The sequence below is a fragment of the Malaclemys terrapin genome, chromosome 1 (assembly GCF_027887155.1).
Source record: "Malaclemys terrapin pileata isolate rMalTer1 chromosome 1, rMalTer1.hap1, whole genome shotgun sequence".
Taxonomy (NCBI): Eukaryota; Metazoa; Chordata; order Testudines; family Emydidae; genus Malaclemys; species Malaclemys terrapin.
The window spans coordinates 246,803,587-246,819,160 of NC_071505.1; the positions used below are offsets into that span (position 1 = coordinate 246,803,587).

General features: G+C 42.8%; 1 protein-coding gene across 14 annotated transcripts in view; it reads right to left on the reverse strand.

The window, feature by feature from the left end:
• MYCBP2 (MYC binding protein 2) overlaps positions 1–15,574 on the reverse strand; it is a 399,116-nt gene that overhangs the window by 306,646 nt on the left and 76,896 nt on the right. For all 14 annotated transcript variants that reach the window (XM_054011672.1, XM_054011602.1, XM_054011628.1 and 11 more), the window contains 3 exons: positions 12,367–12,440; positions 9,234–9,372; positions 8,010–8,086 (listed from right to left, as the gene is read on the reverse strand). In XM_054011672.1, the coding sequence (XP_053867647.1) occupies positions 8,010–8,086; positions 9,234–9,372; positions 12,367–12,440 (290 nt within the window). The remainder of the gene's footprint in view (positions 1–8,009; positions 8,087–9,233; positions 9,373–12,366; positions 12,441–15,574) is intronic.

The following is a 15,574-nucleotide window of genomic DNA, read 5'->3' on the forward strand; positions in this document are numbered from 1 at the left end:
TCCTAGTGGGGGACTTCCTACTGTTGAGTCAGACTTGCTGGACAGCCACCAAGCACTACTCTACCTCTTCATTCAGCTATGCAGCAGCCACGCCATAAAGTGCGTGGAGCTGATCACATGATGGAGGGTGTGGCCATGGTTCTGAGTGAGCAGGTCAGGAAGGAGAGGAAGCGGTATGGGAGCCTGAACAAGGAGGTACGTGAACCAGGGCTGTTTCAGCCACACCAGAGCAATTAGGATGAGCTTGTCCCGATCCACCTTGAGCTTGAGGATGACCAGAGGAATGATCAGAATAGGAGAAATGTGTACAACAGAGTTGACTATGTGCTGCAGTGGAAAGCATCAGAGGGAGCCCATGCTGAGCTCCCCACCCACACCCCAGAACAGAATAGGCAACACTTTCTGTTTTTCTTCAAAACAGGTCAATCGTGGGGATGTCCCACATCGCAAAGATGATCTGGAGGACACTCGCCGTCAGGGACCACTCATGGCTCACAGAGAAAAACCTGCTGAAATGGTTCACAAGACAATTCTGCATCTCCAGCAAGTGGACTGCTATCGTACGGATATCTTTTTCGATGCAGAATTGCCCCATGTTGATGGCCTCGGGGCAGAGTAACCTGGAAAGTGCTCTTCCTTGTTTGTTCACATAGTACATCGCAGTAGTATCATTGGGGAGTATGTGAACCACTTAGTGTCTGATACAGTCCCGGAAGGCACAATATGCATTGTGGATGGCTCAAATGTTGATATGGAGTGAGGTTTCCTGTTCCAACCCCAGGCTCTGCGCACACAGAGTCCAGATGCATTCCCTCCCCCCAACCCAAAAGGGAGGCATCAGTAACCAATAACTTGGTTGGAGAGGGCTGAGTGAAGGGGACTCCTCAGTACACATTGCGCAGGGACGCTGAACAGCTCAAGGAAGAGTCTAGGACTAGTGGAGGAACACAAACCAATCTATCCAGAGAATGTAAGGCAGGGCAGTAGACCATCCTGAGACCACATATGAAGAGAGTGAAGGGACAACTTGGCTAACTAGACCACCTATGTCCCAACGGGCTCAGAGACATCCTGACTGTTGTGGAGGGCTGAGTTTACGGACCGAGGAAGAGTTGTTGAATTGCCTGGAAGCAGCTGGTTGGAGGAACACTCTCGACCTCATGGAATCTAACAGGGTGCCAGCGAACTCAATTTTCTGAGTGGGAGCCAACTATGACTTTCTGGTGTTTAAAATGAGCCCCAGTTGGTAGAGCCCAGACAACGTGATCGTGACACTGGCGAGAACCTCCTCTCTAGGTAGGTTCTCTCAGTAACCAATTGTCGAGGTACAGGAAAATATGGATTCCTTTCCTCCTGAGATATGCCATGATCACAGCAATGCATTTGGTGAAAAGTCAGGGGGCAGAAAAGAGGCTAAATGTTCTTCTACCACAAACGAAGAAAGTTTCCTGTGGCTCGTTAGAATCGCCATATGAAAGAAAGCATCCTGTGATCCAGACCCAGTCTTCTGAGACAGCACTGGGAAGAAAGCCAATAGAGTGACTATGCTGAACCTCATGTATTTGATGAATATGTTGAGGCCGCGAAAGTCAACAATAGGTCTTATCCCACCCTTGGGTTTTGGTATCAGGAAGTACCAGGAGTAGAAAGCCGTGACCCCGGTGTTCTAGCAGAACTTCCTCCACCACTCCCAACGTCAGCAGAGGGCTGACTTGCTTAATGAGCAGTGTTTTGTGAGACGGGTCCCTGAAGAGGAATAGGGGGATATGGAGGTCACATGGAGAGGAAATGGATGGCATAGCCCTTCTGACAGTGTCTAGAACATAGCTGTCAGATGTAATTAAGTCCCACGCATTGTAAAAATGGGACAGTTTGTCCCCAAAGGGACATGGGGACGATGAGAGTAGAGCAATAATTAGAACAGTGCTCTGGACCAAGCACTCAAAATGGCTGCTTAGCAAGTGCCAGGTGAAGGCATGGACTAACTGAACCCCACACCTGAGTGATTCCTTTTGTGAGACCTACCCCTCTTTCTGGAGTAGTCGCCCTGCTTCAGGGAGAAGGGCTGCGGGTGATACTGTTGCTGAACCCCATAGTGGTGTCTCTGCATGGGCTGTATATACACCCTAAAGGACCTCCAGGTAGCCTTGGAATCCTTAAAGGAGTGCAAAAAGGGTCAACAGTCTTGTCCAAGAACTAGGTCTGGATGTCAAAAGGCAAGTCCTCAATGGCTTGCTGGACATCCAGAGTGATCCCAGAGTTTTATGGCCAGTAAGCTCTCCTCAGAGTAACCACAGAGGGCGTAACCCTGGCTGAAGCACCTGCAATGTCAAGGGGGGACTGCAGTGATGTCTTGGCCACCAACCAGCTTCCTGTGACAAACACCCTAAATTCCTCACGCAAGCCCTTGAGCAACTGGTCCACAAACTTCGACACTGATGACCAGTTGAGAAAATCAAATTTGTACAGCAAAGCTTGTTGATTTGTTGGGACAATAAAAGTATAGAGTTTCTATCCTCAAGGATGGACTTGAACTTACTCTGCCAGGCCCTATCATTCATTGCCATTATAACCAGAGAATTCAGGGACAGATGGGAACAGAACCCTTAAAATCCCTGCACAGGAACAAAGTAGCACTTTTCCATGCACTTAGCCACCAGTGCTACTGAGGCCAGTGTACTCCACAGGGCTCTCAACAGCTCGAGGGGCGCATTATTACTCCAAAGGGCCACTCTCTCAGGGACAGAGGGCTGTAGAACGTCCAGTGTGTGTGTATTTTCCTGGAGAAACACTGCCTGGATGCAGCTAAAAAGGTCCTGGTATGCCATAAAGTCCTCCAGAATAGAAGGGGAGGACAAACCAGGAAGCACTGCATCATCTGGAGATGAAGTCAAAGCTCTTGGCTGAGCCAAACCAGCTCTTGCTCCTGGAATGACATACCCGGACAGAAGGAGTCCAGCAGCTCTGCAGTGAGGAAAACCACTGATGTCTGAATTTGCAGCTGATCTACAGCCACCATTGTCAATCTTGCCTTTGAAAGGGACCAGGAATGACATCTCCACTAACGAGGAGCATTCCACTATCTCCAAGGTGGCCACTGATATGGATAGGGCATTGGTGGCCAGTTGGTGTCGGGCCAGGGACTTCCATCCTGGTCCCAGGGGATACGTCAACCCCGGCTGCCATACTAGTCCACTGGCAGGCTTCAGATCTTGTCAGGTGAAGCAGAGCAGGAGAAGGATGACCCCAACTCAGAAGCAGAAGAGTCCTGTGATCTCAGAGACATGAGTGGAGCAATTCCCAAGGGAGCCAAAAGGCAATCCAATTCATCCATCACCCAAAATGAAGCAGGAATCGGTGCCCCCGATGAAGGCGGCACTATCAGTACCAACCGTGCTGGTAACGCAGGCAGCATCAGCCCCTGCATACCCAAGTGCATTGATGTTGAGGGTGGTGACAGTTGCCATGGAAGCATCTGCGGCATCAACTGTAGCGGCGCCACAGGGGGTCCCAGTACCAAGGTACTGATTCCGGTAGCATACCCATCCCAGCCACCAGGAGAGAAGCATCTTGGGTACAGTGCCAAGGGGCCCAATGATTGGTGGCAAACTCCTTTGGAGGGGCTATCGAAGGTACTCGACTTGTAAAATCTTGGACCAGCAACAAGGATGGGCCTGAAAGGCAGGGCAATTCCACCACAGTCTGGTACTTTGATGAAGTAGATACTGTTAGTACGGCCTCGCCCTTGTTGGTACCGAATTCAAAGGACATCCGGAGGCCAGAACCAAAACAATACCCTACTCGGTACTGGGAAGGGTTAGAGGTACCTGCGCCATCATTCACACCAGAGCCAGCCCTTCATCAGTCTGTGCTCTTTCTGGGGGAGGCAGAGGAGTTGCCCCACAACCTGGAGCCATCATAACTGGTCTTATGAGTCCTCTTCTTTGGCAAGAAGACAGAGAAAGGCTCCTGAGCCTCTTCAGAGAGGCACCTGCCCCAGAACAAGAGACAGCAGCACTCTCCAAGCCCAAGGTTGCTCTCCGGCCCAAGGAGAGCCTCAGTACCAGATCATGTCACATGGCCTGTTCAAGCAGGTGCTGCTTGAGGCAAAGCTCCCGGGCCACCTGAGTCCTCTCCTTGAATGATCTATGCTTTTTAAGGTGTGCCTTGCCAAGACAAAGCAAGCACCACATGTGGAGCTGCTGTTCGAGATCATTCCTCCACATGAACGGCAATGCTTAAACCCAGATGAGGGCATCACCGGGAACACTATATAGCAACTAATACTAACTACAATCACTAACACACACTAACTATGCATAATAAAGATTAAGTGCAAAGTGGTGAGACTACAATCACACAGAGCTCCAACTCCAGCCACAAGCAGTAAGAAGGAACTAAGGGGTGTTGGGGAAGTGCCACTTAATGTAACCAGAGAAGGGGCCACAGCTACAAGGTGCGAGTGCCACCCCTCTACGGGTACTGCTAGGCAAAGGTCTCCGGCTCCAATGCACTGGATGCACATCTCAAATTTCACTTCAGCCTCCAGATGTAGTTAAAGTTATGAAAAGTTGTCGAAAACTTTAAAAATCACCCCTAAAGACAGTGTCAATGGTAATGGGCTAGACAAATTTCACATTGGTGGCAATGTGCTGTTCTGTATGCAGCAAGGCTGTAGATTACATTCGAAGGCAGACAATTGTAGAACACATGGAAAGCACTAAACAAACTGAATGAAAAGAAATGAAAACAAGAGGCTGAAACAGCAGGGCCATCGCAACAGTAAAGAAACAATGCACTGTGACTAGCTCATTCCATTAATTTTATTATGGCTGATGACATTTGTAGTTTCAAACTTGCTTAAAAATCGTAAATATATCAATAAAACATTCTGTTCAACTAATACCTGTATGTATTGTGGCTAAGGAAACTAAAGTTCAGCGTTTCATTTTAACAGCGGAAAAAGGCAATTTTTTTTTTTAATTGGACCATTTGGTGTTTTGTTTTTGTTTGTTTGTTTTTTTAAAATCACAGAAAACTAGGACCCCTGGTTCTAATACAACTTTAGCAGCATTATAAAGAGCAATTTACAGGTAGTTCAATGAGATTTGGTGGGGGAGGCATACTATTTATTTTGGCAATACATGGACTGTATATTTTTGGACATTTTGTACATTTGAAAGAACCACTTCAAATTCATTTGCTATCTCCTTCATTTGAAAAGATTCCAGATTGAGCAACTTTTATTTTTACATGGTCAAATCTTTGTGACTCAAACAATTTGGATTTGTAAGTTTTATGTCCATTTTCAAAGGTTCAAACTACCTTGCCAAAACCAGAACTCTGATCTTAGGGCAGGTCTACACTAACCCCCCAATTCGAACTAAGGTACGCAATAATCAGTGAATAACGTAGCTGAAGTTCGAAGTACTTTAGTTCGAACTTACCTCGGTCCAGACGCGACAGGCAGGCTCCCCCGTCGACCTCACGTACGACTCTCGCTGAGCTGGAGTACCACAGTCGACGGTGAGCACTTCCGGGTTCGACTTATCTCGTCCAGACAAGATGCGATAAGTCGAACCCAGAAGTTCGATTTGCTTGCCGCCGAACTACCGGGTAAGTGTAGACCTACCCTTAAGGAAATAAAATATCTCCCTAAACTGTTCAATATGAACAGGAGTGAAAAAAACTAAACTGTTGTCCAAACTGGAGAAATCAAAATAGGTAATACACAAGGTCAGACAAACAGTAACCAAGATAAAATGTTTTCCCAAGCTGACTTTGCCAGTTAGACCACAGACATCAGCTAATATGCAGTGTATCTCTGAGAAAAGTGAAAATAGTTTCCACTGAGCTGAGCTAACCTTCCTAACCACGAGGAATAGACTTAAGCCAACTGTGGGTACAAGAGAAAGCATCAGGTTTAAACTCTAAACATACAGCAACAAGCAACCTGTTAAGAACTTGTGAAGAACCACACAGCATAAAGAATGTTTGTAGAAGTAACTAGCATTTGTAGGTAAACAAATTAAATAAATAACAGCTTATTTGCACAAGACTTAAACCTCACAATAAAGGTTGATTTTAGACATACAATTTGAACTAAACCGTTCTCATGGAGTTGCTCAGGATTCCCATTTAAAAATACCAGCCTCTTTAAAAGTTAGTATTCCAATCAAAAATCTGCATTGATATTACTTTCTTAAAAGGGCACTGACAAGATACAAAAAATTGAACTAATCACATTGAAATCCATTTTGAGTTACTAAATTTTACAAATTATTAAGTAAACAAAAAAGCTTTTTAAAAACTGAAGAGAATTTTTCAAGTTTAATTCACTTTTCGCCATCTGTGGTGTTTCTTTTCTTCACTTCATCCAATTTGGACTGAAGATAAACTGATCATTGTGATACCTCACAAGAACTAAAAAGTAAAACTATTTAAAGTAGTGTATCGAATTCCACCATTACAAAACTGTTTAAAATCCCTATCTATAAAAATATCTGCTTTCATTCACACGTAAAAAAAATTCATGAAAACATGTCTACACTTATTGAGTGAGACTCACCAGTCCAGAAAGCATATGGACAAAGCTCTGCTAACCAATTTAGTGGTGAAAAGGATGTTGCACAGACCTTCCGCACTAGGAAGCATTTGATCCACTGTATGCTTTGTAATCTCTCCTTCACCCCTACCCAACCCTTTTTTTGTAAACACAAAACTTAAATTATGACATAAAAATAAAATTATTTGATAGTACAGCTAAGAAAGTACATTTAGGGTCTAAAGACTGTTTCTTAGCTACTCATTAGGAAAAATATCTCAAACATATATCCAAGAATTTTTAAAAATCCGTTTACAATTACTATGCAACATTATAACTCAGTGGTTCTCAAACCGCGGCCCAATTAGCAGACAGCTGTGGTTCAGTTGTGTGCTAAAAAAACCTCAAAATTTGCGGCTCTGATCTGAAAGGGGATGGGGTTGGCTAAGGGAGGGAACAGCATCAGGCAGCCTGCTGGAGCGCTCCTGCCAGCAGGGGGCTAGTGAGTGCCAAGGGGGGCACAGTGTGGGATAGTGGGTCTCTGGCAGGTTGCCGGGGGGGGGGGGGATTCTGGGCAGTGAGGCAGTGGAGGGCACTGGGAACTAGGGTTTTGTGGGAGTGCTACAGCAGCCCCAGGTTTTAGGTGTGCAGCAGGGGCGGAGTCCGGCTGTCTGGCCCCACACCCAGGGCTCCGCTCCTGGGCCCACTGTGTGGAGGAGTCTCTGGGCAGGGGGCTCTGGGCATAGGGGACTGTGGGGAGCTTGTGGGGGGAGGGATGATGTGGTTCTCAACCTGCAACCCATGTAACACACTGTGCGCCGCATATGCAACTCACAATGATAAATATGTTGAGAACCACTGCTGTAACTAATAGTGCTACCGCCGTTAAAGCAATTACATCATTTTATGGCCCTTCCCTCTGTCCCAGCAATAACTCTAGACATTCCTTTGGATTCCAGCTGAGGAGCACTTTTCATTTAGAAAAGCCAGAAGCTGCTTTAACAACACTGAGATTAAGTAGATGACAAAGTTAGAGTAAATTTTAAGGCAAGTTTTGTATACATTCAACTACACAGACATACTGAGTAAGAACATATAGGCTTTACTTATAATTTAGTACTAATTTTGATAGGACTGAAAAAATGTGGACATATGACATTTGGTTAATAAAAGAATAATCCAGTAATTATTGTTGCTATAATTTTGTTTAGGAGAAAGTCATAAAAAATTAAATTGCTATATGAACACTACTTAATCTTATTGGTTTGTCTTGTCTACATCACAGTGAAAGTAAATATATAAAAACTATAGTCAACTGCCAATGTACAATAGCATAATATATTTTTAGAAGCAGAAATGAATCTTTTTTTTCAAAACCAATATATCAAATCTAATTTCCATAACAAGATCTGGTAGCATATTATTTATGCAATTTAATATATCAATAATGAAATATTTCTAATACCTTTCCACTAGCAGTTTTCATTAGTGCAAATTCTCTTCCTGCACCAAGAACAGCCGACTCCTCATCGAACCCTGTACCTGAGAGCACAACAAGATGTAAGTTAGGTATGCAATTTATATGTAGTTGGTTTTAAAGATAAGTTTTTCCTTATGTACCTCATCCTGCATGGTTGAAGTAGAAGCAGATTTTGTCATTGACGTCAATTAACAATATGATGAGAACCTCACAAAAAAATTAGTTCACGAAAGCTTTCTTTCAACGTGAACTAATCCAAGTGAAATGAAATTTCAAGTTTACAATTATACTTTTAATTATAGGGAAAAAAATCAGAGCTAAAATCGAAATTATATTTTCCATGAACATTTTCACAAAGTATACCTGTAATTACTTTCACTACAATGGGAAAGTTCTAAACCAATTCCAAGAGGACAGCTATGTTTCACTTAAAATCCAAATGGATTCCAAGTGTAGAGGCATGGATAGTGTTATTTTCAACAACAATCCTTTTTTACATAGGATAAAGTTGATTGCTACAAACCAAGATGGGTATGGGTTTAAGAACTATGAAGGTCCATGTTAGTAGTCATCAGTATACTTGTAATGGAGCCAGGGACACTGGAATGGGGTGGGAGAACGGGGGAGAGGGAGCATGGCACCAGGGTGGGATTGGAGAGGAGCAAGTGGGGGGTGGGGTCTTGGAGCAAAGAGGCAGCGCAGGAGCACAGCCTCAGGGAGAAGAAACAGGGCGGGATCTTGGAGAAGGGGCAGCACAAGGGGCGGTTCAGGTGCTGGTGGTCCCCCCACTTTTAGGGAGTTTCCACCACTCTTGAATGGAGCTGTCAGTCTGAAAAGACCACTGCTGCTCCCCTTACTTGTTCTCGTTCACTTTTAAATTAAAATAAATAAACTAATTAATGGAGATATCCTATCTCCTAGAACTGGAAGGGACCTTGAAAGGTCATCGAGTCCAGTCCCCTGCCTTCACTAGCAGGACCAAGTACTGTCCCTGACAGTTTCTTTTTTGTTTTGTTTTTCCCCCCAGATCCCTAAATGGCCCCTCAAGGATTGAACTCACAACCCTGGGTTTAGCAGGCCAATGCTCAAACCACTGACCTACCCCTCCTCTCCTCTCCCCTTTTATTTATTTGTTTGAATTATAGTACCAAGTTTGTACTATAAACCACTAATAATGTTGAAAGAAGACATAACAAAATGAAGCCTTACTGATAATGTGCAAGTCTTTCTCCAGATCAAATAATGAGATACCACAGGCATGTAAGCACTTTCTAGCAAGTTTAAGCTGCAGTTCTTGTTGCAATACTGGTTCCGTACTTGTTGCAAATATTCGAACTACAAAGCCATCCTGTAACAAATAAAATACCCATTTAAACCATTAAACAATTATTTTAGTTAGTTTCTGTGGCACATGTCTGGTTTAATCTCACCCTGCAAAGAGTATACTGTGCATCTCCAGTCATCCTTCAAAACAAATCAGTAGGTAACACAGACAAAATTACGGGGTTTTTTTTAGGGTAGAAAAATGACTAATAATTGGTGAAAGAGTGTAAAAAGAATAAAAGACAAGTAAACTGTTTAGAGACAGACAGACCTGAAGAGATGTATGAAAAAGTATGCTTTTTAAGTCTGATAACTTCTGTTTCAAATGTATTAAAAACCAAATCAAGAGAAACAAACTATTGAAACTCATAAAACCATGGCACACGTTGTCTTTTAATGTTTATTCATTCAGTGGTATGTTTATTGGTTATCTTAGAATAGGGTATGGATGTTTTGTTTCTTCCATGGGGCAAAAGTCATGCTGACCAATTTTTAGTCTTGGCAACTTCACAGTGTATGTTTACTAAAAGGCTTTAAGTAAACATTTTCTGGTTCATTTCATAACAGCTAAGTAGTAAGTGTGCTTAAGAAAAGCAAGAAAATGGTCAGAGTCTGATACTTCTCTTGCTACAAATACCTTAACACGGTCAGATAACACAAAACGCATACTTTTATGCTAACATGAAAACTGTAACATGACTTTTTGGGGTACTTTTGTCACTGTTGTCCATAGACATTTCAGGATACATATTACAGATCTGTTTGCGCCCCTCAAATAGAAATGAATCAAGATTAGAATCAAAACTGATCTATTTGTGTCACAACCTATACAATTGGGTTTTTCCCCTCATACCAACTTAATTTTTCTTCTTAACAGCAAAATAGCATACAAGGAAAGAGAAATGTTAGATAAGAATCAGAGGACTGACTACACTGACATCGGAGATTAAAGGAATGTAGGTGTTAAAGACGACAAGTATTCAACAAGCTATCCTACTCCAATTTTCAGCTCCTAAAAAAATTCAGTGGTATATTCAAATAAGTCAAATCAATCTGTGCAATGTGAAGTTCAATCCATTCTTCCATTTTTACTGCTGAAAATGGGGGGGGGGGATTAAAAGCATTACTTTTTTAAAAAACTTGAAAATTAGAAGGTGTTTTAAAATATAATAAAGTAGAATATTAGGGATAGCTCAGTGGTTTGAGCATTGGCCTGCTAAACCCAGGGTTGTGAGTTCAATCCTTGAGGGGGCCATTTAGGGATCTGGGGCAAAAATCTGTCTGGGGATGGGTCCTGCTTTGAGCAGGGGGTTGGACTAGACGACCTCCTGAGGTCCCTTCCAACCCTGATATTCAATGATTCTAGATGAGTTTCCTCAGTTGCCATTTGGAAAAGATCACACACAAAATTTAAATATGGTACAAACTATTCCACATGAACACTACCATCAAGAACATGGCATAGCAAAAAACAAAAAGACATGCTATCACGTAAATACACAAAACAGATCTGAAATAGAAGCCCATAGACAAACCTCCCCAAACTTTGAGGAAGTTCAGCTTTGTATCTAGGTCCAGACTTTACATCTCCAGATTCTTTATAATGGACAAGGCCACTTAATCACATACTAACAGCTTTTCACTTTAGGGAAGTTTGGATTGAATGTTAATTACAGATTAGAGTTTTACACCTACAAAATGTTTCTATTTCATGCACATTTCATAAAGGAAGTTTGATACTTGTGTACTGAAGTCAATTTTCAGTTACATGAATGAAAGGAGGATCTGGAACCAACACCTTTCCCCACATTCTGTTCCTACAGTATAAAAAACCACCAAAAATGAAATTCACATTTGAGGATGAAGTATCTGTAGGTATGCCCAATAGAAAATCCATCAGGGTAGGTAACTATTTTTAAAGGATTATCCATGAAGGTAGATATTCCTAATAGTAATATAATACTTTGTACTTAATGCCTTGCAGTCAACCACTTTACAAACAAACATCAGGAGGTTATACCTTAAGATCTCTTCAAAGAAAAGAAGTATAAGGACCACTTTTTACAGATTGGAACCTGAAGCAAAGGTTAAATGAACTGCAACAGTTACACAGGAAATCCATGGCAGAGTCAGGAAGAGAACACCTAGATCACTTAACTCATTGCTTAACTCATTTTTCACAAGATAAACCCTTTCCATATTAATAGCAGTCCCTGCTGAAAGGTCTCGCCCAGAGGACTGAATCAATGAATTTGTGTATGGGGCTTTAAAAACCAAATGTTTGTTTACCGTATTTAATTTTACTATAGGATGAGCAGCCAATCATGGTTTTGCTATTAGATTGTTTCCCCTTCTCCTGCCAAGCAAGACAATGCTGCCTCTAATGAAATCAACAATTATCCATCATTTCTTCAACAACAGAACATGAAATCTGATACCATTCCCAAATGTCACACTGGAATTCAATTCATCACATTAAGTGTACCATTTTTTACTACCTTATCTGAAGGAAACCTGTTTTTGAAAGAAATATGCGGAAATCATCATAAACTGAAGAAACTCCGAAAGGGACAATAGTTAAGGTATGCATGCCCTGTTAGCCTCAGTGTTCTTTTGAAACAGAACATGCTTTACTGAAAAGCATCACTCAAATTACTTGAAAATATACTCTCATACAGCATGACCTAATGGCAAGGAAGTCCAGCCAGCCACATTAAAATAAACAAAACCAAAACTATTCAGCCCACAGAATCTCATGTACAGAAGCAGAGCTACCAAACCGATTGTAAAATATACGTCTGAAAAGAAAGTTTTGCCACTATTGAAGATGAAGTAGTATGAAAGCTAAGCCCTTGACAGATGCCTGGCAATTTTTCATTTTCTCTAGCTATGTGTTTTTGCCTTTATCTACGCTAGCCAAAAGGAGTCCCTCTTTTTATCTGGAAGACAACCACTTAGTTCAGTGACATTTTTGTTGGCTTAAAAAAAAAAAAGTCTACTCTATACATTGAATACTTACATCTCTAGAAGCTGCTATCTGATTAATGTACTCTCCATCAGTGAAAAGGATGTTCTGCCCTTCAGTGTGGCAATCTGTGTAGGAAGGAAAAAATTAAGTATTCTGCATTAATTCACCTCAATTAAAGACATTCTATTCTGTACCTTTGCCAAAGCATTATCATTGGTGTTAAAGGAGATTGCCCAAAAAGCAATCATATTTAAGAGCCCATTTTTGCAGAATATAAACTAGAGTTTTTACAGGTTGTTCTTTACTAGGATTTTTCTTTCCAACATTTTTTCTTTTCATGTTTTAATAATGAATGTGCACAAAAACTTCCCAAAAAATGCAATGTTTACTACTATCTTCTTCTATAATTATTAAACCATACAGTATCTGGAGAAAGGGGGTTTCCACAATACTAAATGCTTAGCACAAGAGCAGTCTATATGTGATGTGATGGGTAACCCAGACTACTATGAACACGTTTATATCCTTAATATACAACATGTTCGATTTTAATCTTGCAATTTTAAGTAAAAACATTTTATTGGAGCCAGTAGCTTTAAGGAGAAGGCCACTCAACTAGATTTTTTTTTTTTAAATCAGTATTGGTAGCACAATTATTATTAAGGTTGCCTGACATTTCCCATTGTAATAGTTTGTTTTTAGTTGTTTATATCTTGGCCAATCTTTACCCATTTGTGCTAAAAAAAAATGTATGCTAAGTGTTTGCCTCAGGCTGTGGTCATAAAGGCACCTTGTCCTTTGAGAACTGTGTGTAAGGAGACTCTGCCATCAGAGCCTGCAACTCACACATACTCCTTGTGGATGTTAACACAATCAAGTATGCAGTTTTCCGACACAAAACCTGAAAGGGACAAGATTCCAGGGGATCGAACGAAGGTCCCATTAAAGCTCCTAGGACCATGGTAATGTCCCACAAAGGAACTGGCTCTCAGACTGGAAGATGGAGATGAAGAAGCCCTTTTAAGAAACTTGTTGCTATGGTATTGGAGAAGACTGATCTTCCCTGAATGGGAGCTGAAACACGCATATTACTGTGAGATGCACTGACAGTGAGCCAAATGCAAGTCCCAATGACTAATTGCAGCAAGTACTCCAAGATGTTCTGGATAGAAGCCAGCGTAAGCTGAACTCCAAAGGCTAATGAGCACACTGAAAATCGCTTCCATTTCGCTGAATAGGCTGTTCTGGTAGAGAGTTTTCTATTGTTGGGTAGGACCTGCTGAACAACCACCCAACACCGCTCTTCCTCCTCATTTAGCCATGAAGCAGCCACACCATTAGTTGCTGGGAGCTGAGGATGGGATCCAAGGTATGGCCATAATACTTAGTAATTAGGTCAGGATGGAGGAGAAACAGGATGGGAGGCTGAACTGATAGTGCAAGAAGGTCTGAGAACCAGCACTCCTCAGCCACACCAATGAGAACTTGGCTCGACCCACCTTCAGCTTGAGGATGACCTGTGGGATGATCAGGATCGGGTCAAAAGCTTAGAGGAGAGCTGACTGCCAGCTGAGATGGGAAGCATAGGACAGGGAGCCTGGACAGAGGACCCTTCAAGAGCAGAACAGATGACACTTCCTGTTATCCCTCATAGCAAACAGATCAATTGTTGGGATGCCCAAAGCTGCAAAGATGAGCCAGAAAACACTAGTCTTCAGAGACCACTTGTGACGCAGGGAAAAATTCCTGCTGAGGTGGTCAGAGATTATTCTGGACCCTGGGGAAATGATTGGCTAATGGAGTAATGCTCTCCTCAATGTAGAACTGCCACAACATGACTGCCTCTTGGCAGAGCATCCAGGAGTATGCACCCCGTTCCTTGTTCAGATAATACACTGCGGTGAAATTGTTGGTAAATATGTGAACCACTGAGACCCTGATACAGTCCAATAAAGTGTGACATGCATTGTAGATGGCCTGAATGTTGATATACAGAGAGGAGTCTTGCTCCAACCAGAGACTTTGAACTTTCAGTGACCCCAGGGGGACCCCAATCCCTCAGGGGGGCGTCGGTGACAACAGACCTGGTTGATAAGGGCCAGTCAAAGGGAACACCCTGGCAAATGTTCTCTGGAAGCGTCCACCACTGCAAGGAGTCGAGGACCAGTTGAGGAAGGCAGGCCAACCTGTCCAGGGGGTGAAGAGTCAGATAGTAAACCGTCCTGAGCCACATTTGGATGGGATGAAGACAATCTTGCAAAATAGACCACCAGCGTGCAAGCAGATATGTGGCCCAGGAGCACAGCTGAACTGTATGGGAAGGCTGAGACTGCAGACTGATTCAAAGGTGGTGAATCACCAGAAACTGACTTGGCAGAAATGCTCTTGAACTCAGAGCCTATTCCAGCCCCAATGAACTTGATTATCTGAGTGGGAACCAAAGTTGATTTCTTAATGTTTAGGATGAGACCCAGACGATCAAGCAAGCACAGTGTAGTGGCGACATGAGAAAATTTCCTTTCTCGACCTGCCCCACAGTAACCAATCATACAGATATGGAAAGATATGGAGTCCTTTCTTCCTAAGATATGCTGTCACGACAACCATGCCTTTGGTAGAAACCCAAGGGGCAGAAGATAGGCCAAATGGAAGCACCATATACTGAAAATGGAACTCTGCTACAATAAAATCGAAGGAATTTTCTATGGCCTGAAAAAATAGCCACATGAAAATAGGTATTCTGAAGTTCCTGGGCAGTCAACCAGTCGTTCGAAGACAACGTGGGGAGGACAGTCAATAAAATGAGCATTCAGAATCTCATAGATGTATTTGTTGAAGCGGCAAAGATCAAGAATGGATCCTCCCTTGCATTGGGAACCACAAAGTACTGGGAATAGAAGCCATGACTCCGGTGTCCCAACAGAACCTCCTCCACCGCTCCCAAAGCCAGCAGAGAGCAAACCTGCTTGACAAGCAGTATCTTGTGAGAGGGTCCATGAAAGATGGGTGGAGACGGATGGACAGGAACTAGATGGCATAGCAGTCTGCTGGTGCTTAGGATACTGCTGTCAGTGGTGACAGAGCCCCAAGCATTGTGAAAGCACAACAGCCGACTGGAACACTTCTCTGAACCAAGCAGTCAATATGGGCACTTGGGACATGCAAGGGGAGGGCGTGTAGACTGAATGAACACCAGACCAGACTGCCTTCTCCTATGGGATCTATACCATTATCTGGGGCAGTCCCACTGTCTCTGGGG